The 25,899-nt window shown below is 39.2% G+C and overlaps 1 protein-coding gene across 6 annotated transcripts in view; it reads right to left on the reverse strand.

Annotated features, from left to right (window-relative positions):
- The window catches only part of TENM2 (teneurin transmembrane protein 2), a 715,493-nt gene that overhangs the window by 31,504 nt on the left and 658,090 nt on the right, over positions 1-25,899 (reverse strand). For all 6 annotated transcript variants that reach the window (XM_029997792.1, XM_029997790.1, XM_029997793.1 and 3 more), the window contains 7 exons: positions 23,259-23,405; positions 12,059-12,269; positions 7,628-7,747; positions 5,228-5,489; positions 4,238-4,505; positions 2,957-3,100; positions 1,153-1,402 (listed from right to left, as the gene is read on the reverse strand). In XM_029997792.1, the coding sequence (XP_029853652.1) occupies positions 1,153-1,402; positions 2,957-3,100; positions 4,238-4,505; positions 5,228-5,489; positions 7,628-7,747; positions 12,059-12,269; positions 23,259-23,405 (1,402 nt within the window). The remainder of the gene's footprint in view (positions 1-1,152; positions 1,403-2,956; positions 3,101-4,237; positions 4,506-5,227; positions 5,490-7,627; positions 7,748-12,058; positions 12,270-23,258; positions 23,406-25,899) is intronic.

The following is a 25,899-nucleotide window of genomic DNA, read 5'->3' on the forward strand; positions in this document are numbered from 1 at the left end:
TCTATTACTTTTTTTTTCTTTTTAAATATAATGAGGCAGCCTGGTGGTGTATGAGGTAGGTGTCAGAGAGTGATTTCAGAGTAGAATTGGCCTGAATAGGATCTCTTTTCTCTTATATAAAATCAGAATTCACAATAGTGACATCAACAGAATGACATGAATGGAAGAGAGGTGTAAAATAGAGCTAGGCCTCCTATTCTCTAACAGTCCAATCATTTTGCACTTTTTCCCACTAATTAAAAACTAAAAGTACAGTGAAAGCAGAGAAACTGGTTATTGGCCATAGCATTAAAAAAAAGGCTAATGACCTAAATTCACTCAATGTACTTTGCAGCTCTATCCAATTTACAAGAGCACTAATACTGTTGCCTGAGTGGGCTGTAGAAGTATCGGAAGACAGCCCATACAAGCTATTTTTCCTCATTTTTCTGCAAATACTCAACAGTGCTGTAACTATAAGGTCCAGTTACAAGAGTTACAGTTTGAAGCAATAGCTCTTGCCTCTCCTAGAAGAACGAAAAAAGAAGATGGAACAGAAATGGGTGAAGTGGTACACTCTGCACTCATGCCTTCCCTATTAAATGACCAAATCTTAATGTTGTGGGCAGGGGGGTGGTGTGCAGGTACAGAAATACAATCTTAAAAAGAGTTCTGATAATGCAAAGCGACTCTGTATGTCAATCTTAACTGCACTTGTCAACCTACAGAAATGGACATACGAGTGTGGGAAAGAAGTGGGGAAGTGGCTCTCAAAACCATTGATAGGAAATTCTTCCTTCTAACCTCGTAAGACTGTTGTTATACCTTTGCTTATCACTGTGGCTCAATACCAAAGGGCAGTCAATGCTGTAGTTTTCAAACAAAACTAAATGATGTATAGTACTGCGGGGAGATTGTATCAAATGATCACCAACAAGACAGAAGAAGATTGCTTGTACTTCTTGTACAAGTTGGTTTGTACTCTTTAGTCCTTCTCTAGAGGCGTTGCTCTGATAAGCTACAGACTTTGAACTATGCATTTCTGTGCCCCATTTCTCCACTGGAATTTAAATAGGTTGAAAGTGACAATGTTTTACAAAATTATAAAAAGTAATGGTAAAGGCTGATTTGAGCACAGGCTACAGAAATGAAGTGCTAAGATTAACACCTTACCTCAGCTCCAATATACTGGTAACATTCCTGGATGGGAAGATACGCCGAATATAGTTAAAATCTCCAACAAAGAGACTTCCATCAATACCCACTGCCAGTGCTACAGGGGCCAAAAGCTTATTTCCTTCTGCCAGACCATTGCAGCTAGGACAAGATATGCTTCTTCGGCGCCCATTCCCCATAATGCTGGTTATCACAGCCGGCTGCTGAGTTAGAAACTGATTTTCTCCATTGCCTTTGTGCAATATACCTAATAATGAAGAGGAGAAGAAGTGGTTATTACCGTCATTCATTGCAGGGGACTTCAGGTAGCTCTCTTTTCAACAGCTGCTGTTAAGGACTGTACACCGAAATGACTCCAGCATTTGGCTCTTCAACGGTGCAAAAAGAGTGGAAGAGCTTTGCAGTAGTAAAAATAAAGGTGTAATGAAGATTTTCTGTTAAAAACCACACAAATACACAACCGCAGACCCAAACCTAAACCCAGAGTCCTTTGCTATTCATTATGAAAGAAAACACTGCCATACAGCTCTCTGGCCTGGCACAATGGTTTAGACTGTCTTATTAACTGGGAAGTGAGAAGGCAAACAGTGGAGAAGACGTGTTCCTTATTTCTGTCCCTGGATCTTCTCACTCCAGTTTCCTATGTTATGTTTTCTTTGGAATTTTATGCCAACCTTACTGTTCTCTTTCCACCTCTCAGTCTTTCATGCTTTTTTCATGGAAAATGTAAAATGAAAAACGGAGGTGCCAGAGAAGACGACAGCACAGAAAATGAAAAGATACGAGAAAGATGAAACTCCTAGAAGGGCTGCTAAGGATCAATGATAAAAGGCAAGCGGAAAGCTAGTAGTAAGGATCTTTATAAGGCTTCATGAAATGCCTTTAAGATAGCATTTCTTTTCAAAATATTGGTTCAAAGAGCAGACCCGTGCTCCAAGAAGGGAGTGGATTCTCTGACAGAGTGACCATTTTCAATGTCATCAAAGATTGTAGAAATCTGGCTGGAAACTTTTAGCCTCATGTTCTTTTGGAAATGCAGTTGTATGATCTTAATGTAACTGGCTCCTCACTGGTGACAACAGTGAATATCATGCACTATCCAAATGGCTATCTCAACAACGCTTGATCCACTGCACAGCACTTTAAGTGTGTTCAAATAGCGTGATCTTGCCTATTCTGAACACTACTTTAGATTTCTTGAGCAACAATATACTTTGCAATTTGTTAATGTGGGGATCAGCAGGAAGGCTGTAGAAAACACTTTACAGGGAAATATATGCTAAGCATTCAGCTCCCTGAGAGTCTCTGGTAAAATATGAGGACTAGGAACATTAGCTTAGGATATGTAAAGACAAAGAGAAGAGAGGAAAAAACCAAACCAGTGACAAAGGAAAAAGACAAATGTGACTCAGTATCTCGTCACAGACTCATACACCTTTTAAGCCCTATCTCAGATTAGAGGGAAAAAGGTCAAACAAAAGGAACCAAAAATGGGTGTGGTTAACATCAGAAAAACAGGGAAGCAAGACAGAAAGACATTACAGGGGAATAAACGAACAACAGAATAGAAGATAAAGATTTGGACTTTAAGAAAGTCATGCTGTGCAGAGCAATAAAAAATTTATGCAAATTCCACAAAAATTCTCTGACAACTGAAACATGTCCCACACCTTACTGAGGTAAAGATAAAAAAAAGAGTGGAGAAATTGCATTTTTTAAAGTGTAAATACAATGCAAATAAAAAGTGTTCACAGACAAAGCTCCATACAACACAGAAAACATGTGGAATTAGCTAACTCACCACTCTTGACATTAAGTACATGATGTTTATCCAAAGACCATCCTCCTAAATTTGAAGGATCTAGTTCAAATCCTTGCAGCAGTGCTGTCCTCTTCTCCCATAAAATGAGACTGGGGCAAGTCTCATATTCAAAACCCACAGAAACTGAAATAAAATAAAACAAAATAAAATCTAATATACTTGCTGAACAAATACTGAATTAAATCCAGAGCACATTCAAATTATTCAGCATTCTAGTTCCCCAGCCCCCTCAAGAAGATGGAGTGATTATATTCCTCTCTTTTATTCTACAATATTAAATTCAGATCTTTGACTAGACACAAATTTGAAACTTCATTCACATGTACTCTGCAGGGATCTGATCACTTCTTGTTGAATAGCTGGCATTGGGAAGTGACTGGTTTGGTGAGAGGAGAGTGAGAAATATAATTTTCAAAATATAATAAAATTATTCTATCAGATAACAGGACAAGATCAAACTCTTAATTTGCCAGATGTTCACAGCATTTATTTAGTGTGTTCGTTTACATACCATATACCAAGGAGCAGTGAAAACTTTGTGTGCTTTTAAGCACACATGCACTGTAAGCATTACCCAGGAAAGCAATATCCTATGCAATAATGTAAGAAAGAAAAGCTACAGCAAAGAAAACATAGTAAAGAAAAAAGATTTTTAAAGTAATTCTTTCTTTCCACACCGGCACAGCTCTGATACCCATTTTTAGCACTGTTGTATCAAAATTATTCTGATACTCAAATGGAAATGAAAACTTAAAAATATTATGATGATCACTCTTCTTCCCACCCACTAGAACCAAGTGAACTAAAAATAGCTATAGAACTACAAGACTGAACAGCATCAGAAAAACACCATTTTCATTTCAAATGTATTATACCACAAGAGGCTATAACAACGGCATGCATGAAAATCCAAAGGCACTGAAGTATGGCAGAGAGTCGAGCATGAGGTTCATTTGTTAACTGAAAGCAAATAAAAACATAGTGATGGACTAGGTTTCACCTAAGTTCCTGTGGCCAGTTTTTTCCCATTGTCTGGTCTAAACCTTCTAAGTCAGGAAACACAGGCATGTTGATGGAGTTTAGACCCTCTGAATGTGATCTTTAATGTGTAAAGGAAACATAATACAAAGATAAATTGTGTCAGGAAGACAAGAACTGCTTAGTCTATATTTGCTTCTCCGTAAGAAATCTTTGCAGTTTTGTTATTAAGAATTACAGGTGTTATTTGGAAAGTTTTGGAGCTTGTATATGCTGACTTACCTACAGCATCTGACAACCCATAAACCTTCTGACCATATGCATCTGTTTTGTCCCAGATAAATGTATATGCCAAGTTGGGAGATGCCTGAAATGATTTTTGAAACAAATGCCCTTCTACTGCTACCATTAAATGGACTTTGATTAGATTCAGCGGCACAAGTGACTGAGTCATGGTGATCTTAAGTAAGGATTTGTATCCAGCAGTACGGGAACTCAGGTAGCTGAGCTTTATACTAGAGCCAGGGATCTCAATTTCTTCATGAAGAACCTGAATAGGAAAAAGATCAAACATTTTACATTAGTGCTTTGTTGTTTTTTAGAATAATATCGCTTTGCATATTCTTATGAATTTGTGACTTTCTTCTACTGGGAATGGTTATTCTCAAATCAGTGCAGTGATGCAGTTCAGCTGACATTTCTGGACAAACAGTTACTTGGCATCTGTGTACACTTCTTTTTAAGAGCACACTGCTGGCAAAAGTGCAAATAAGTACAAGTAGTTTTACTGCAAGTTATATGCAAGGGGAGCATAAGAAATACAGTCATATGAACCTGCAACTTCCATTAACAGTTAGTATAAAGCAACGATTAACTGAATAAAGTAGTGAAACAATAGTGCCAGTGGAGTTTTCCTTTGTCCTAAATAACATACAAGAAAACAGCCTGTGGTTAGCACCACACACCAAGCTTTTGCAATATTCTCTTGAAACACGTAAGCTGTCAACTGAAATAGAGATATATTTGATATATTGTATGATAATGAGAAGGTGCAAGGTAGTCAAAGATAAATGTGTCTGGGTGACATGAACCTAGGATATCTCCTGCAGACCTCATTAGAAAACCTGGTATCTGTCAGAATGAATGCAACTCTACAGAGGCATTTGCTACAGCAATTCCAGGGGACAAATGGTGACTCTGTGGTGAGTGCTCAGGTCAGCACTAGCATCTGACCACTGATTTCTATATCCTTTTCACTCACACTGTTCTTACCTGGGTTTCTGGTACAATGGGATTCCGGCCAGGAGCATCACTGAAGAAAGTTGAAAGTGGTGATGAAATGATGACTGGGTCAGGACGGACAAAACCACTTAGATCACAGCTGGGAATGGAGTTCTCCTCTGTCTTCATCACAAGTGTGTCCATGGCATAGAAACTATTCCATGGCAACCATACTGTCCTTTCCTGACTCATAAATGGGGCCCGTTCAAAGTGCAAGGTTAGGGATGCTCCGCCATTTGCAACCAAGTCAAACCTAGAAAAATGTGAGCTTTAGAAGTGACAAGACTGAATAATTCCAGTAATAGCATTCCTGGCTAATGAAATAGGTATATAGGTATACTTACAGCAATAGGTATATAGGTATACCTATAGCAATAGGTGTATGTCCTGGTTTTGGCTGGGATAGAGTTAATTTTCTTCCTAGTGGCTGGTATAGTACTGTGGTTTGGATTTAGGATGAGAATACTATTGATAACTTACTGATGTTTTAGTTGTTGCAGAGCAGTGCTTACCCTAAGTCAAGGACTTTTCAGCTTCGCATGATGCCCCACCAGCGAGCAGGCTGGGGGGGGCACAAGAAGTTGGGGGGACACACAGCCGGGACAGCTGACCCCCACTGACCCAAGGGATATTCCAGACCATATGACGTCAGGCTCAGCATATAAACTAGGTGGAAAGCTGGCCAGGCGGCCGCTGCTTCGGAACAGGCTGGGCATCAGCTGGTTGGTGGTGAGCAATTGTTTTTAATTTGCATCACTTGTTTTCTTGGGTTTTATTTCTCTTTTTGTTATTTTCCTTTTCATTACAATTTTTTTTCCTAATTATTAAACTGTCTTTATCTCAACCTATAAGTTTTCTTACTTTTACGCTTCCGATACTGTCCCCCATCCCACCAGGAGGGAGTGAGTGAGTGGCTGTGTGGAGCTTAGTTGCCAGCTGGGGTTAAGCCACGACAGTATATTTTAAGTGTCATGCTTCAAATGATCAGGAATGGGATGTGAACCTCTGGCAACAACTGAAATCCAGCCAAGACAAGCAATGATTTGAAGTCACCCTGACAAATCTTGTTCCTGGGTATTATAAAATCTGCATTAAATAATTAAAAAATACCCAACTAACAAACACCCCATTTAGTATTACAAGTCACCTTTATATACAGAATCAGCAGAGAAGCCAAGTTCATATTGAGCTGGACACTGAATTATCCCTTTCCTAAAAGATGCTGTCCATCAAGCTCAGAATGAGACAAGTGGCAGTAAGAGGATAGTAATGAGATGTTTTGCTGTTTGTGTTCTACAAATAAGATAAGAATTCCTGTCCCCAGGACAATTGATCTGTCATTTTTCAGAGAGATTAGGTATTTACTCCCAACCCCCTACATAGTCACAGCAGTAATGTGGAGCTGTGCAGGCATTTTGAAGTCTGGCCTAAGTGAGTAAAATACTTCCAGGTTGTTCCGACAACAGAGGTAGATATCAGTTGTTTCATGTAAATGCTGGCAACATAATAAATTACTCAATGATTTCAATAATCTGTTCAGATCTAAATATAGTTCAGCTCACCATTTACTGTAGTATTAAACCACTGAAATCAACAACATTATACTTTTATTATAACAGAAAAATATTCTGGGAAATGTGGAAATTAAATACTCCCTATAGTTCAGTTGACTCATATTAATTATTTCAACTCAATTGTTTGCATGCAAGATCAAGATAAAATGGCAAATGTTTACAATGCATGTGTCACAGATACACTGTTTTAGTTACCACAGCCAGTAAACTGGATAAACCATGACACATTGATTTTTGTTTATCCAAATTTGTATGCATTTCAAATCAGCTGATACAAGGGGGAAAAAGCACTTTTTTTGCACAGCAGGAAATTGTCTAAATATATTCAATTAGAATCTTTTGATTACATTCTACCCTGAAGAAACTCAAAAGATAGCGGATCTTCAAAAGGAAAGAGAGGCAGAAGGGAACTTTTAACAAAATATACTATCTATAATGATGCTACGTTCTTCTTTTTTTTTTCTTTTTTTTTTTTTTTCCCCAGCACTGTCAGCCTGCCTTGCATTTTAAAATAAAATATTTCTGGTCTCAGCTGGATATTACTGTAGTCCACAAATGTTTTCATAGATACAGAGCAATTTATTTGAAAGGAGTCTGCCTGCTAACACGTTATTATCAGAAGTCAGCCTTTTCATATTTACTTGCAGTTAGTATTCAAAATGCCATGTGAAAAATTACTTTTGTGTTTACTTAATAGCTCTTTGCCCTGGGAGGAATGCAATGCGTGATACCACATGGTTCCATTAGATTGCACCATCTGTTAATCAGCAAAGATACTACATACGAAATAGGGGCTCAATGAAGCAAGCAAACTCACGTGCCATCCTGACGAGTGATGGTATAGCCATACTTTGGATACTTGACAAATGACACATTGACCCCAACTAGAGGAGTTCCATCTGTAGTCACCACTTGGCCTCTTATGAGAGACACAAGACTGAAAAAGAAAGATAATTAAAGGTATTAAAGTTAGTTACAAAAGCAAAATTACGTTGTTTATAAACTGAGTAGTGGAACACTTGTGCCTCTTTACTCTCAATCCAATTTACTCCAAAGATTTTTAGACTACTGAAGATACCACAATATTGCCCAGCTCCCTCTATATACTTAAATCAAGAAACTGCTTATCTATGCAGTGAGGTCTGTGTACCCAGAATGGGAGTTAGCGCGTTCCTTGTCTAATGAGGCTTTGTCTCACTGTCTAACAAGGCTTTGCACAGTAGAAAGCTACCCCACATTCAGCCAAGCCAGAACCGTCACCCTGAAGTCCCACTGAAATGACGATTGGGCACTTCTCAAAAACCTCCCTGGGTACCATAGCGTGTCTTTGGATGCCTAATACACTTGGAAAATATGGTGTAATCCATACCTCTTTTTTATACAACCAATTTTCCAAATTAAGGTTCACGTTCCTTCATCTTAGGGAGTGACTGATGTTTGTACGCTGCATTTGGTCCCGATTTGTAACCCTTGCTTTTCACCGTGTCAGCAGGAGAAAGGATTTGGTTTTAAGGCTAGCTTTATGCACAGGCAAAATAAAGAGTTTTCTTAGCCAACAGGTTAAGCAACTTTGCTTAACCTGAAGGAGATGAAGATGGGTTATTCCTGTAAGAGGCACAGTCAGTCTTTTTCTCCTTTGAGAGTGCTTTGCCGCTGCTGCGTGCAGAGCCCGCAGACATTGCTGCTGCCCGCCTGGCTGCGTTCTCCGCCTCCTGAGCGCTGGAAGAAGCAAGCCCCGCTTCTCCCTGCTCTTCTGCTCTCCGGCATGGCCAGTCCGTTCCTGCCCCCTCCTCTCCTCTCCCAGCCGGAGAGGAGTCGTCGTCCCCTGGCTCCTTTGCCCTCCACCTTCCCCGTACCCCGAGAGAAGCAGAATGGCGAGTAGGGGAAGCTGCACGGTAAAAGGGAGATGGAAAAGCAGAAGCTCCTTGTAGATGGCTTCCATTTCTACATTGGAAATGTGAAAAAAGGAGAAGGCGATCCTGGGAGACAGGGAGAGAGTTAAATCCTGCTGCAACCCATAATCTCAGGGATTGCAAAATTGCATTTTGCTGTAGTCCTAGGTGAACAGATTTCTATTTCAGCAGTACGTCCTTCCAGCGCGAGCCACCAGCTCTCATGTGTAGCTCTAGAGAGTGCCAGAAAATGAAAAGCCCCGTTTCTGAACTGGCTCTGTACTGGCAGGACTGGAGCTGCCCCTGAACCTTAGCTGGCTTCAGGCACACCGACATGCACAGCACCCTGACACCGCAGAGTTCTGGACCCAGCCTGAGCTGCAGGACAAGCGGGTTAAACCGAGCTGTGTTTTGCTGGAAACTGACGAAATGCAGCTGAATTCTGGGACGGCTGTAACACCTGCATCATCCCCAAATCAGAGAACATCAATTCTCATTAGTAATATCAGGGATTGTTTCTAGGTCTTTCCTATTAACTCTGAAATGTTCAAGGTGCTGTGATGTAAATTTCTAACTGTATTATACTGGCTATTTAACAACTACTGCCTCATATTTTTATTCCAAACAAGGTGTAATATTTTCTTCAATATTAGATAAAAGAAACTAATTAATGAAAATAAGCCATTTCTGTTACTTTTCTTTTAGAACTTTCAACCATTTCTTGAGCCTCCAGGTCAAGTTTTTTCAAGCAGATTTAGAAAGAAATCATTATATGGCAGAAAAGAACTAGTAATGCTCATGACATTTTTTTCTACCTTCAATTTTAATATTTCAGGACATAATTTGAATAAGAACATTTTGGCCAATAATCTTCCTTTTTATTTCTAAAATGCCAAAATACGCAACACAATGCGTATTAAAATTTGTAGCTAAAATCTGGATTTATAAGAAGTAATATGTTGACTAATAGTCACACATAGGACAACTTTTTTGGTAATCTTTTAACAGTGTAACTGACAAATTAAGCTGATACATCAAGTCTTTTTTTTTTTTTTAACACAGAAGTTAAAAGTGTAAAAACACATAGCTATTTTTTTTTCCTGAAAACTTCATTTCACATTGTTTCTGCATGGAAATGATCAGCAGGATCTAAATAATTTTGCAATCAATACATTTTGTTATTTATTGCTTTAGCATGGTAGGAAATAACTTCTTTTTCTTATACTAGTACTGGAAAAAAGTCATAACCACTATTTTGCCCTATGTTTTCATCTCTCTCAATGGAATGAGAGGTTGAGCTAAGAAAAGAGAGAAGCCATTATCTTTCATGGTAGCTATTTCTTGAGACTATGGCAGCTTCAGTAAATGTGAAACTTGGAGTCTAACCCTGTGGCATTTTTTAAAAGTCAAACCCCTTAGTTTTAAAACTTTCAATTTGACACTATGCATTAGATTTGCCTAAAATTGGTACCAAAAATAACAGCCGAGCTGTAGAATTCTCAAAAGCACCTTCACAACTTAGAGGCTAAGGCCAATTTTAAAATGTCATTAATATGCCATTTCAAAGTTGTATTAAAATATGTGACGTACTTCAGATGAATAAAACAGAACTAAGACTCCTGACACCAGGAACCCTAGAAAAACACTAAAAAAAATTTGAAAATTTAAAATGAGATTTTTTCAAAGGAGCCTCAGGATTGAACTGCCCAGCTCCCGCTTAGTCTGGAGCTCTAATTCTTAGACTGTTTTGAAGACCACAACCCATGTCTATACATAAACAGCTTGATTATTTCTTGGATGGTGCAAGAATGTCTGCATATCACTATCCTTGTCTAGAAATTTGGAATGATAATCATCTGCTTTTGTAAAATACTTCAAGATCTGGCAATAAAGTGTTGGATCATGTTAATAACACAACTAAATGTTATCAGATGATAGCAGAACACAGATAGAGGGAATATACTAATTTTCATTCTGGGTGGCTTAATGGGGCAACAGCTCAAGCACTGGTTAGCATACAATATGTAACAGGAAACTGCCAGCTCGTCTTTACTTAAGAAAATTTTGCTGACAGTAACATATATAGAGCAGCATGTACCAACCAGCCTGTGGACTATATGCTTTTTATGCTGTAGCCTCTATTCCTTTTTGGACAAATTATTCAGCCTCATGAATTAGTAAGCTTCTCTCTTGTCTTGTTCCCCTTTTCATGCAACATTGCAGAAAATTTCAAGAATTCCTCCATTTTATTTTTACTGAGCTGATGAGGAAAAAAAAAAATCACAACAAATTTAGATGAAAACAGAACAATTTTCTTCCATTTTTTCCAAACAACTCCATGTGTGTACACATAGGGTATTTATAGAATAAAGTGAAGTCTATATTATATAGAGTAGGATCCAACAGGGCTTTTCTGATAGAATATAGAAATCATTGTGCTATTTGAGCATTGTAAGGATGAATACAATAGGGACCTGCCTGGTGTATCCAGAAACATTATGATCCTCATTTTACAGACAAATATTTAGTGACTTGCTCTACATCACCCAGTAAGCCTATAATGAAATCCTGACTTAAAAAAACAGTTTCCTGTAATGAAGTCCAATCTTTTGGGCATTATCTCAAATGAACTTCTTTCTTCAGTTTTAACTTTGGCAATATGAACATAATTCACATATTTATAAATTTATTAGCATCTTTCCATGGAGAAATATTTAAATACTATTGATAATTAGGAACACCACTCTTCTTGTAAGCATAAAATGGCATCAAATATCAATTAATGATATGCTGGCTTTTAGATTCATTATAAATATATATATAATTAAGAATCATAGGAAGAACAGACATAGAAAAAGAAAACCAAGAAGAAAACAAAAACCTAGTCAGATGTATTGATGATGCAAGTAAAACAGTTTTATGTGAGGAATAAATAATAAAACCTCCTAAGTTAATGTGTCTTTAAATTAATGTGAAATGTTATTCCATTATTGAAACTTGTGTTAATGGCGCTAAATAAAATGCAATCTCTTTCTAACTGGAAACCAGCTTGCATTTTCCCTTGTTCTAGATTGCAGTCTTCATAAAATAGAAACCTCAGAAGGTCCTACTCAGTGGAAGGAACCTTCTTCTAGGTGTTGCCAATATGTTAAGATGCTAATAAAACTCAGTGTTATAAAATAAAGGCCACATCATAAATGGCAACAGAGTGCCCTCAGTGGGAACGATGCCTGAGATGCAAACACATGAAGCACCTGAAAGCAGCATCTCATGTTAAAACATGAATAAAATCTCTGGTAGAAATTTTCCCATACAATGCAACTGCACAGATACAGCATCATATTTATAGCTGCTACCTGCTGTTGAAGGGATTTTCTCCTGGGATGATATGAGTGCTGTCCTTCCCCACTAAGAGCTTGATGCGATCGTAGAATGACTTCACAGTTGGTGAACCGGAATGGCTCTGTTGTATGATGTCAAGAGGATCACGTGAACCCCGGCACAGCAGGCTATTTTGGCAAGTAGACTGGAGGCAGCAGTCTGGGTCTAGGCAGTCAACCAAGCCATCTGAAAGGTAAGAATCATCAAGACTCAGCCGGCTGCACAGTGCTATCAAGCAGTAATATCTAATCGACACCTGAAGGCACTGGGAAAAAATGTTAATGCTTACTCTTCATAACATTTTTACGCCATAAAACTGGTAATTGAACCAATAATGCAATAAGGATGAGACTTTCTCAAGTACACTGGTTAAATACCATTACTGATACAAGTAATTTAAACCAGTGTTAGATGAGAATCAATCCCAAAGAAATCTGTTAAGAGTTGAAAATAGGAAGAAGGAATAGTGGAAGGAGTAGAGGATTTTTTGTTTAGTTTTTTTGTTTATTTGTTTTGTGTGTGGTTTTTTTTTTTTCTCTTTTCAACTGTTTGCTTTACCAAGTTTTTTGATTTCCTTGCTGGGCTATAAGAGTCTTGAGAACTATGCTGTTTAATTTCATTTGTTCTGTTTGAGGAGATGAGGGAAGGAGATGGGGGTGACAGAGTCAGTTATCATTACCTAAGTAAAGTAAAAATTACATTGTACCCATTTTGGCAGTTCATAGGGAATTGCTGCTGGAATCCATTTCCCACAGATATCTGAATCAGAACTTGTTAGCATGCTTGGGTAAGGAAGGATCAGTCACAAAGCTGGTGGGTTCAGTCATTATATTACATGTTAGGTTGTACACCAAGAATGTTTCTTAAGAAGTATTTTTAAGAAAAATTAGAATTTAAACACCAGAAATTAAAATGGAATCCTCAATGGGGAGATCGATCTATATACTTAGATAAATCACAACTGACTATTTTTAGCACATACAGTAACAACTTCTAGCATCATCCTTTCCTTTGATATCATCATTTAACTGAAATATGTTCTCTCAATGGAGTTCTACTGTAATTTAGAAATTAATAGCCATTTACTTTAAAATATTATAATCTTTAACAATTTAGAAACATTTGTTCATCTACTCTGGCAAGAATCAGGCATTCAATCTGCAATCTACTTAGGTCTGTAAACTTTCAGAGACTCCCCAAGGCACATGCATCTGATTTCTGAATACAAATACAGCCTGGGCACATACTGAATATCATACACAAGAGAGAACATTCCAGTAGGTTAGTTGACAAAACTACTTTAGAATAGTATCATGACTCATGTATTTTCAAGATTTTCAAATGCACAACAGACCAACATTACCCCACACAGTGATAATTGGAACAATAACAACAACAGAAGAAAAACCAACCCAACCCCAAACCTATAAAACGCTTTCTTATTTTACAATTAGCCTTGTATTTCCACCAGATTCTATGTGCCTGAAATGACTGTTTCTGCTTTAAAAACAAAATTGCCAAGGTATGCTGACAATGTTCCGTTCAGCCCTCTAAGGAAATTTGACAAACTTGTTGTGAGAGCTATACATTGCTTTAAGGTCAGTCACCTATTCACATTAAGAGCTCCATATATCTTGAAATCTTTTGCAATGTGGTGATAGGAATTTTCTTTTTTGCTACAGTCCCTTTTCCACCCACTTTATATAATCATTGTAAGGACATCATTAGCTTCAGATTATAACTCAAGGCAGTTTTCCTATTAAGCTCTGAGAACTTTTTCTTAGCATCCTACATCCTTTCTGTTTGTGACACCTCTACAACTATGAACTTAAAGCTGCCCACTCTTTAGTCAGCTCAGTTCTTTTATTCAGACGACCACCAGTCAAGAGAATCCAATCAACACATTAGAAGTAACAGCAGCAAAACACTGGATATAAATCACTCCCTTTGACAAATTTACATTTACCTGTTCAAGCTGCATCATATTTTTGCTATACCTGTTATTAGAGGCGAGCATACGTTATGTCTGTAATGACCTCATCATGCAGCAGGTTATGGGACGCTGTGACCGAACACTTCTGATGACTCCATGAACTTTCAATTGGCATATCAATCTCTCAGCGTCCTGTCAGTCATGCGAATCACATCTTCATGCTCGCAAGCCCCCTTGGATATAGTCTGACATTACAATCTTCAGTAAATTACCCTGTCACTGCCAATCTCACCGTTATCTCACAAACAATCAAGCAGGCAATCAAACTGCTCTGAATTGCCAGTTCAGGACCTGGGAGGCTAGAAACATCTCCATTCAATACCAGGGAGAAACCTGTGTATGATTCTTTTCATGTAGGAAGGTTTTTATGCAGTTATGTGAATTCAGACTTGCATGCTTTCAGATGCTTACAAGAATATTTAGAAAAGACAGGCATATACCATAACATAAATATACATGATTTACTTGTTTGGAACATTATTACTTATAATATATGGCTATATTTCCCCATACTAATTTATTCCCAGATGGCAGGATTCGGGAGTTAGGATATTTTTGCCTTATGCCAACTAGTTGATCCAGCTTGTTGCAACGGCAGAGCTGAGGTATGGATCTGTTCAGCATACGCAGCCAGAACCTGGGCACTGCTGTTTGGTGTCAAAGGCTTGTACACCGCTATACTGTTTGCATTCATAGTTGCATTGCTGCTACTGTTTACTTTGTTCCTCTGAAATCTGTGACTCTATGTATGAAAGAGCATTCATTACTGGCAGAATCTATGTGTTTCTAGTCCATGTTTGCCTAATTTGCTATCCAGACATATTATCACAGAATGGCTGAGGTTGGCAGGGATCTCTGGAGGTCATCTGGTCCAACCCCCCTGCTCAAGCAAGACTACCAAAAGCCGATTGCCCAGGACCATGCCCAGACAGCTTGTGAATATCTCCAAGGATGGAGACTCCACAACCTCTCTGGGCAACCTGTGCTCAGTACCCCTCACGATAAAGAAGTGTTTCCCAGCATGTGTTGTGCCTGGGGTTGTTCTCCACCAGGTACAGGACCTTGCACTTCATGAGGTTCCTATCAGCCCATTTCTCCAGCCATATTGTACCATTACATATGAAGTGAAGTAAATCGTTACAGAATCATTCAGTTGCATTAGACTCAGTTGATTAAAACAAGGGCTAGAAAAAATGTAGCTTCTGTAAGAGAAAACTCTGCCATAAGCATGAATTTTAATTAGAATTCAGTACTTTGTTTTTTAATATATATTTCAGAGCTTGTCGTCTTCCAGATTTCCTCAGGCACACTGAATTATTTATATGGTTAATTCAATGACAAACCCCTCACCATTAGCCTCACCAAGATATTGCTGCTTTTCATAGCGTACACATCTGAGTTTAAAGTGGCCAGTTAGCAGCTCTGTGAAACTCTGTATGCTAAAGGAAAGAGACTGTAGAGGGAGTTAAGATGGTGCTGAACATCCTCCAACAATTTGAGACCAAAAGAAGTCCTGACTTGGCCTTAACTGAGAAGAAAGAAATAGGAAATGTTGATCTGATTTAAACTGGCAGCACAGTATTAGCTCTCCATTGCTGTTTGTGGTTCTTCTGAAATCCCAAATCTTTTCAGAAACAAAGCAAGTGACCTGGTATTCTTCTTGAAGACTTCACTTCTGCTAACGGATACACACATTTCTTGACTTTCCATGAACTCTTCCACATGAGTCTGCTTTTTGGCAGACTTAACTATACAGCAAAAAGAAAATTTTCAAGTATTACATGTAAGTAGAATAATCCACTCGTGCACACCATATTTTAAGATGGCCTTATTATTGTGCTCATCTTGAACATCATTACAAGGCCTAAAAAGCTTTCAGTAGAAACAGTGATATATATTACTGCTAATGTATTTAGAACCTCTTATCATCAATTTTCTATAACCACTGAATATATTCTCATCACGTTCAGGTCACTGGATTCCAGAATTGTGCTACACCTTTCCTTGGAAAGCTGATGCTTGAGCTATTGTGGTTTGGGTTTTTTTTCTTTAACTCCTTCACGTAAATCATCTTTAGTTTCCACTCTTCATCAAACACTTGCAGGTTGTGCTTCAGGTTCAATTCATGATGCACGTTAGAATGAGGCAACTTTGACCTGACATCCAGCTGCCTGAGAAAATGCTTTCGGTACCCAGCAGGGGTCAATTTTGTTTCCAACCCCAAATTTCTGAGCACAAGCTCAGCAGAGGGCATCCTTACACTTCACTAGCTTTGGAAGCTGGTGACTTTCGGAGCCTAATTCCTGGAAATTTTTCTTTTTCCCATAAACATTTCAGACTGATGATTAAAATAGAGGCAGGGGCGGAGGGGGAGGGGGAACAGCAGCTACTACGAACCCTGAGGGCAAAAGGGCCTTTGATCACTCTAAGGGCAAATTAGTTAATTTATCATGATCCGATTTTAATTATGTGTAGTATTAATATACCCAAGGTGAAAGAATTAGAGATGCTCTCTCAGACTATCAAAAGAGTAGGCCTCCTCTCTGCCAACACAGAAATATTTTAATTGAGCTCCAAAACCGCAGAACTGTTTCTACAGACAGGCTATTCCACAGCCCAGTATATCTTATTACCATTAAGTTTTATCTAATTTTTAACCCAAATGTTCATTTTTGTAGCTTGATCTAATTACTGTTAGCTATATTGGCATACATCATTCAAAACAATTCCTCAGAAGCTGCTAGTGCTAAAAAGAAAGGAAGTGCTTCTAATCCTGTTCCAGCCCTGTTCCTCAATTAGCCAAACTGGAAAGCCTCTCTGTAAACTGTCAGGATAGCCATCGTACCACTGGCTTTTATAACAAACTGTGAGCATGAGTATTTTCAGAACCATAAAGCTAAACCACAGCTGTCCTTCAGGAAAAGCTGGTTTGTAAACCCCAAATTGTGGCAAAGTAGAATAAACCTGACTTCTGTGTAAGCTGGGTGTGCCTCTGAATGCCCCAAATCCTCCCTAATGAGGTTTTAAAGTACCCTGGAACATGACATTGGTAGAGCAACAGCCCCGCTTCCCTCATCCACTCAGGATCCCTGTGCCGCCCAGAGCTCCAGCAGTCGGGAAAACCCTCATCCCTAAGAGCATCAGCTGGAGGAAACTCCTGCAGGTGTAGCTCCAGCTACGCCCTGAGCGCTTGGTGGTCCTTCGGAACCTGTGAATACTGGTGGATTATTGATGCTCCAACTTCAAACCACACTTCGCTTAGAGCAGAGTTGACCTAGAGGGCTCCCGGATGAAAACAATCTTGAAAAAAATGTTTATGGAGTTCTAGTGTACATATGGATACCTATGCAGCAACTGGTGGCTTCTTAAACCGTGGAATTTGCAGTCACTAAGTTTCTTGCTTTCGCTTCTCCATGGGTTATAAGAGCATGTTATTGTAGTAACATCTCCCGTGAGGGACAGCGTTAGGATAAGCTGGCTAATGTGTGTAAAGGCGATTAGAGGCTGACATGAAGTTTTAACAAAATCACATACAAGCACACTCATTAGCTCTTGTCAAACTTACATAATGTCTAGTTTTGATACAGATTTTATACTTGAGCCTACATGACTCACTCTGGCCCCCATCCACAATAGATTTCAACTACTCATTACATTTAATGTTCTAAAACTGACTATTGTACAGGCTCTGAGAAGGTATTTTCTGTGCCAAGAGTATTCTGGGTATTTATATTGAGAACTTCATAAAATCTTTTGTCTGTGCTGAATTAGGGACCCCTGCTGAGGCAATGCTTGTTGAGGCAAGCTAAATTACATGATTTGCTTTTGTGCTGTGAAATACTTGTATTATCTTAAATGTCACGAGCCTGATGCAGTATCAAGCCACAGGATTTGTAATTTTCTAAAAGCAATTTTTTTCTAAATGTTTATTGCAGGAAGACACTTCTCTTTTCTTTCTATTTTCTTTCTGTCTAATTTCAGAGATGAGTTTTCTAAGACAACTCAAATAAACAGCCTTTCAATCAGTCAAGTGCACTGTCCTGACAGTGAACTTCTCTAGAAATGTATTTTTCTCGTGAATTGAAGAGAATTCATACCAGAGCAGATAGCTGGCTTTATCTCATTCATTATCTTTAATGTATTGTGCCAAACAGAATTACCGCCAACTGTACTTCTTGGTGGGGTTACAGCTATATAGTAACAAACTGAAGGGCAAAATTTGCCTTCTGAGATATGCACAACTCTCTTTGGAAAGCCGAGTGGAAATAAATTAAAACCTATTTTAAAAAGAATGTCCCACTTTAAATAACAAAAAGGAATTCCTCATTCTATTATTTAGCTTAGTATTCTATACTGCTATGGGTTGCTTCCTTTCCTTCCCCACCCAATTTTAGTCCAGATAATTACATTTTGAGGAGAAATATGATCTGTGAAGTGATATAAGCAGTGATTGCATTTAAGTTTGGGTTTTTTTGGTTGTTTTTTTTTTTAATCTGCCTGCATCTGTCCTCTCCATCCTGATCAAATCTGAAACAAAACAATTTAGCAAAATTCTGGGTATTTTCTGTTTTTCCTATCTCTGACACTACATAATTTAACTGTCTTGTCAATAGAAATTATAAACAGGAGTACAGTAATTTTGAACAGATGCAAAAGGTGAGAGAAGAGAAAAAAAATGGAAAAGAAAAGCCTAGAAAGACCAATCCCAGTGGGCAATACGGGCTCCTGCCAGGGCTGCTTCTGCAGAGGCCAGAGTTTCTTCCTAAATATCTCTCCCAAATTATCCCATCGAGTTCAGGACAAAGGCCCCTCAAACATGAGCTCCTGCATCGAACATCTAGTGAAACTATTCTTTAGAAAAGAAATATGATTTTTGCTATGCATTACATTGTCCATTTTACTTGGAGGCACTGTAAGGTCTAAGGTGAAATCTAGTTAAACATACACAATTTATGAAGACTGTTCCGAGATACTAAAAACATTTTTTCAATTTAGGAACAAGCAAATTATTATAAAATATTTATTGTAAAAAGATGGTTATAAATAGCCACTGTAGTGATTTCCTTATGCAATATGTCAAAAGAAATATGAACTTAAAAAGTAATGTAACTTCTCCCATTCCTCAAAATAACATTTCTAACCCCTTAATTTCCTAAAATAAATCCACAGTGAATTAAATGGGTTATATATGTCTATTGGGGGGATTATACATTGTAATCACAATTATAGGTCTTAAAATAAAGCTATTTCTAATCCCTCCAAAAGATGCTTAATAACTATTAGACTACTGAGGGACTGATTAAGGAAAGGGATTAGATTTAAAAGTGGCCACAGTGGGTAAATTACATAATCCAAACATGTTTTGGAAAACAGAAGCATCTTCCAATTTAAAAAGATCTTAAAAGTGAGTCAATGCCAAAACCCCCTTACCTTTCAGTTAGGCTTCCTCTTTAAAGACAAATAAATAAACAAACAGATAAATAAAAGATTTTCAAGTCCTTTCAGCAAAGTAGCCTATGCACCACAGCAACCCTAAACAGGTTCATAATGAAGACCCAGTTAAGCCCATATCTAGATTTGACAAGTGATGGTAAGGACAAATACAGGTGAATTTCCCAGTGCTACCTTGGATCGTGCACAGCTCTACCTGAGCAGCCCTAAGAGGAGAAAACAGCTTTGGACACTCTCTCCTCTCTCTGCTCTGGAATCCCGTTTTACGTGAGTAATACACACTGACATCTCATTTAAAATGAAGATTTGTAAGTCTCAACAAGTCAGGGACACATCTGCCTCTTCTAGGAATAAACCAACTAAAGGGCATTAATCTAAAATTGAAAGAAAATATTAAGTATAATCTTTCATTTTTCTCTTTTTGAACTATGGTATAGAGTTTGCATTGTGGCAGATAATAAGACAAAACAGGACAAATGGGAATCCCTTTGGAGTCAGTGGCAATGCTCTTCTTGACATCCATGAAATGAAGACTTGGCCCAAGGCCTTTGAATCTGATTGTGAGATACAATTGCAATAAGAATGGCTGAACAGTGAAAGAGCTCCAAAATATGCTAAATCTGTTGCCTCATGGGGAAGAATGGAAGACAGAAAATGATAGTTCCACTTCAGTGACACACTGAAGCAACTATATTTTAACAACATGAATAGATGGACAGAAAGGAAGGAGGTTCAGCTGTCCAGGTAAAGACCTTATTTAGGCAAAAAATTGTATTTTTAGCTACCCTACTGCCTTTTGAAAGAACAGCTTCCATCTTCAGTACTACTCCAGAACTACTTGCTTATGTTAACAGAGCAATGTTGGTAATGGAGCAGCAAATGAGTTCAACATTTTGTTGCAAATAAACTCAGTTGAGTTTCAAATGAAAAGAGGCCATTTCTTTAACTTCCAATAATCTTGCACTTCATGTGAAACTTGGGGTTCTGGTAACTAGCTGAATCTTTGACATTGATTCCCATAGTACAGTTTTCAGCTTCGTCTAATCAGAAAACTTAATTTTATCTGTTCCTTTATATACACAGTCACAATTACCTAAAGATGCAGCCTGAAGCACAGAGCACACATCCCTTCCTTCCGCTCCGTTCCTGCACACTCCTGTGGTCTCCCCTGCGTTAGCACTGATAAACATACAGGTCGCAGGACGTGTTCCTGGCCAGATGTGTAGTGACCAGACACATCAAGAGCAGTACAGCTTAAGGCAAAGGCAGAGCTGCACTCTGAGATACTAAGTATTAAGTGATTAACATTATATTCAGTTGTGAGTTTTGTTGTAGCTCTAGTAACCGACAATTTGACAAACTGATGGGAATGACAATGACTCTTGTCCTTACAGTGCATATTGGAAAGGATCCCACGCCATCTCAAAGAAATCTGGAACTCCAGATATAATCAAGCAAAACCAGCAGAAATCACCAAGGCGTGACAGAGACCGAAGAATACTGCAGTGCCACGCAGCCCGTGGGTAACTCTCAGCCTGCACCGTGTACAGAACACAGCATGGCTGAATCAAAGGATTTGTCCGTTCGGTTTTTCAGGTATACCTTGCAAGTATGTGGAGAAAGCGCTAGCTGAACAGGTGTTGAACACCACCTAAGCTCCCCTACAGAAAAACTCTGCAGAAACGTAGTAAGGATGAGACTGTTGGAAAGCAGTAATGATGTCGGATTCAAGTACTGAGCTAAGGGTCAGAAGACAAGAGATTCATTTCTGCCTTCATCATAAAATCCCCATGTGAAAATGTGTGGGTCAAATGGACTTTTCAGGTTGTTTGGACCTTGGAAAAGGCATAGATTTTTAAACTCTCCACACTCCCACAAGAAGCAATAAGCAGTAACCTCTCTAGCCTCTAGAAAAAAAACGAATTCAACCTACAAGCGTTGAGAACTTCTGAAGAGTTCTCCCCTTAATCTTTCTAGCCTTCAGCTAGACCAAACACTTTTCGTTCAGGTGCAACTATGGTAGGCCAGAAACCACGCACCTTGTACAGTAATGCTGGTTAATATTATATGTGTTGTATGGCTTATTTATTCTATGTATTCTTTGACTTCTGTGAACTACTATTTGCCTTCCATGAACTCAGTTTTAGAATTCTGCAATTTTAAATTGGGATGAACAGCTGAATGGTCTCACTGGTCATTTTTTTTCCTGTTTGCCTATCTATTTTACAAGCGCAGAATATTATCTTGGATAGGTAAGTAAACATCTTATTTCAGTATTTCTAATAATGTTTTCCAAACTCATTCCTTGTTTTGAGGAAAATCTGATGATACATCCGTTTTCAAATTTTCCTTTATAATCTTCAAAGCCTATAAAAATTGCAAACCTAAGCAGTTCACCTTTTAGTGTCTTACACTGCATATTAACACAAGTTTAGTGGGTTTTGTTGTATAGTTAAATGCCAACTATGTAATTTGGCAGCTAGATTTTGCTCTTTACAGTTCAGTAACAGCTATAAAGCAGGTTCCAGTTTTCTGAAATTGAATCAGCTCTAGCACTTTTAAAGTATTTCTGTAAGCACTGATCACATCTGAAACCAAGGAACTAACAGAGGATTTACAGATTAAAACTAGCAGATGATATTCAGATGTGGTTAATATCTTGTAATCAAACCCAAATATACCTGTTCCTCAGTTTGGGACTTACAAACAATTTCTGCACCCTGAAATCTTTTATAAAATTAAAGCACCCACCTCAATGACAATTTTACCCTAGAAGCAGCCATTCAAATAAGCCAAATGTTTCTCTGCAGTTTTAGGAAATACTGTAAAACATTTATTAATCAGCAAAACCCAGATGTGCTCTTTAGATCAATTATTGGCCAAAGAAAAGCAAAGGAGTCTTAAGGAAGAAAGCTGCGTCTGATGTTTGATTTTTAACGAAGAGCAGAAGCACGTGAAAAAGAATCTACGTGACTTACTAAAGACATTGTAATGAAAGGAATAAGAAAGCTACTTCAAATGAAGTAGATGGATTAAGCAATCTTGTTCAGATGGCACAACTCAGAACTGCTTTCAGCCCACCATAGGCTAATACACCATGGAAGGCTCTACAAAACGAGAGAAACTAAAGCCATCTTTGAAGGTAAACACAAAACACAAATTCTATATTGCATAGGGATATGCCTGATAAAAGAGCGGGAAAATTGAACAGGGGTGTCAAAGCCTTACCGTATACGACTGTTCAGTGCAGCTCACTCAGCCCTTTAAAATCTGGCACGTGAACTGTGCAATAGGACAGCGAGCTACAACCACTTACACAGGTTGCGGACATGAGAACACGACGCGGGCCTCTAGCACCGAGCTGAAAAACTATTGCTAAATGTCCTGCTCGGTCAGCTGCCATGCGTGTGCACACGGGCACAGTGAGTTGTTTTGCGCCAAGCGCCCGCAGGAGAACGTTGTGGTCTGCTGGGCCACGCTCTCCACCGTGGGCTTCGGTGGGATGCGGGGTGGGACCGAGCGCGCCGCCCGCTCCCGAGCCAGGCGTCGCGGGTCACCGCGTCTCTCCCCAAGGCCACAGCTCGCTCAGTCTCATCCGTTTCAAAAGAAAAGCACCACCACCACTTGACAGCGATGGCAGGCGAAGCCTTCCCAAGCTAACGTGACTCAGGAAGGCGGCGCGTATAACGCTCTGCTCTTTAGGGACTGGGAATTGAAAGACTCGTGCTCACCTCCCTCGTTATCCTTGTTATCGGCACAGGCGGTTTCCATGGCAACGTTGCATCCAGGCCCCCTCCAGCCGGTCTGGCAGACACACTGCCAGCTGTTCTGACCCAGCGTGCATCTCCCGTTGCCATTGCACAGATCAGGGCAGCCATCTGGTCGAAGAAATGGAGAAGGTAAGTACAAGACACGCTCGTTCGCACAGCCGCTCAGACTTCTGACAATATTACTGTGCAGACAAAAAAGCTCGTTTCTGCTGGCGGGACAAACGCTTTCCTGGCCCAGAGCCACAGCCCTGGGCTGGAGAGGCAGGGTAAGGAAAGGGGATACCTCAGAGAAACGGGGATTTAACTCAGGCCAAAAGGCAGGAGGAGTCCTACCAACAGCCGTCATACATGTTTTAAGAACCCTGTAAAGGCTCAGACTTTGAGTTGATAGAAATTACAGTCTGCTGACAGAAGATCACAGCCTCTTATTTCTCCCACCGTATGTGTGCGTGCGTACACGTATACGTGGGAGAACGTCGTCTTCAACAAGCATGTCAATGTTCAGAGTGCCTTTTATACTGTGCACTGCATAATTCTCCAGAGCTTCTCTAAACACAAAGTTTAAATAAATAGTTTTGAAAATATTTTCCTTTAATAGTCATTTTAAAAGATGTACTCATTTAATACTAAGTTTACTTATATTATAATGTAGCATTTTGTGCTTTCTGAAAGACACGTTAGAAGAGCTTTCCCACAAAAGATGTATGTTTTGAATTGACTATGGGTATGATGTGACATTGTATAGCAAGAGCTGAATTAGGAACAAAAATATTAATTAGCTAAGGTGCTTACATGTTCTAACAAAATGTCCATAGGTAATAGAATACCTTGACTGCTTTTTCCTGAAACTAAATGAGTCTCAGGAGGCACTACTGTATCTTACTGAATATTCATTATGAAAAAGGGTAAGAAAACCAAATTTAAGCCTTGGTATATACAATCAAATCCATCAACACCCAATCCACACAAGCATGCGTATTTGTCTGTGGAGGTGATGATAGAAGATTTGAGAGTCCTGCAGCAGACCTCTCATAGCACCTTTTCATTAGTCTGAGCAGGAGGAGAAGGCTGTGTTGCCATACTGACAACAGATGTTGGATCCCAATCATTCACAAGCTCTCTCGTTTGGGTTGGAAATACAGTCTAATCCTGCCATCTCTACAACCACCAGAGATCATGGAATAATTAATTTCATTGCTGTTGGTCTTGGGCAGAAAATTTAATCTCAAAACAGCTCACAAAGCTTCACGCTCTCTCATTTTCCCCTCCACCAGCAGCGACGGGTCACTGTTGGCATCAAGATCTGCAGGAACCTCCCGCAGCCTCTCGGGTCTCACCGATTAGCTGGGTTAGTCCTTTGCATTTGCCACCGTGACCCCAAGCTGTGACTATTAATTAATAGTACTCCACTCCTTTCCCCAGGCATTTTAAGAGCACCAAGGAACTAATGGGCACCCTACCAGAGTGTGGATACTCTTTTCACCAACTGTGAGTGAGGAAGGCGACACTGGGAAATATCCTGAAAGCAAATAAATATGTTTTCTTTGAGCAGCACCACTCAGATGTGCAGCACTGGAGAAAGACTAAGATGACAGTGTGTCACCTTTGTGCCCCTTGGCCTCTGCAGGTTACGGGGAATAGGAGCAACTGTCAAACTAGCACAGCTTTCCTGCCAGTGCTGAGAGGTTGAGTAGCCTTCCAGAAGTCACTAATTTACACTGCCTCTGTGTTTCTAGAAACCTGTTCAGAAAGCCACAGCTCTGAGTTCATGTCTCTTCCTACTCCTCCCAGCTGCCTTTGCTGGAGCCAAGTGATGTTACAGAGAAGTTCCTCTGGCCCCATGCTGGTTTTCTCACTGCTGCAGGAGTTGCTCATGCAGGAAAGTGGGCTGCCTTGTATCCCTGGTACTCACACAACTGGTATCACAATATGTAAGCATTCACTTTTACTATTCCTCATTGGGCTGTTGCCTGATACATTCATAGTCCTATTAAAATTTAATTAATCACTAAGTAGTCCACAGCCACGTTAATTTTCAATGTAATTCCAAAAGTTTTCTTTACTATTTTTTTTTTTTAAATGAATGCTGGGCCTGTAGAAGGTGCTGGACTGAGACCTCTGAGACCTCAGCTGTCCCACAGAAAAGGTTCTTTATAGATAACAGCAATCAAAGTTGCTGTGCATTGTCCTACCAAGGTGCCTGAACCCGCACCATTTCTAGCAGTGGCACAACAGCTTGATCTCCACCAAAGCTCTGTGGAGTGAGACACCAGACCCCTGTGAACAGAGCCAAGACCATTCAGTTAATTTTACACAGAAAGCTATCAGCAGATAGAGACAAGTCCTAGAAGTTTTATTTCAATGCTGTTCTGTATTAAAAAAATACAGTGCCCCTTTCTCTTAAATGTAAGGTTATTTTGGCATTACATATCTTAGCTATAAAAAAAATTGCACTTACTTTTGCAGCACAGGTAATACATTTTCAAGGCATTTATTTTATCTTTTTCGTCAGGTTGTTTGAATGACTAAAATGATAATGTTTGAAGGGAGGCATCATACTGAAGGACAAATTATTTGTTTTAAATGAAAAACAAATAGTAAT

This window comes from Aquila chrysaetos, chromosome 22, assembly GCF_900496995.4.
Source record: "Aquila chrysaetos chrysaetos chromosome 22, bAquChr1.4, whole genome shotgun sequence".
NCBI classification, from domain to species: domain Eukaryota; kingdom Metazoa; phylum Chordata; class Aves; order Accipitriformes; family Accipitridae; genus Aquila; species Aquila chrysaetos.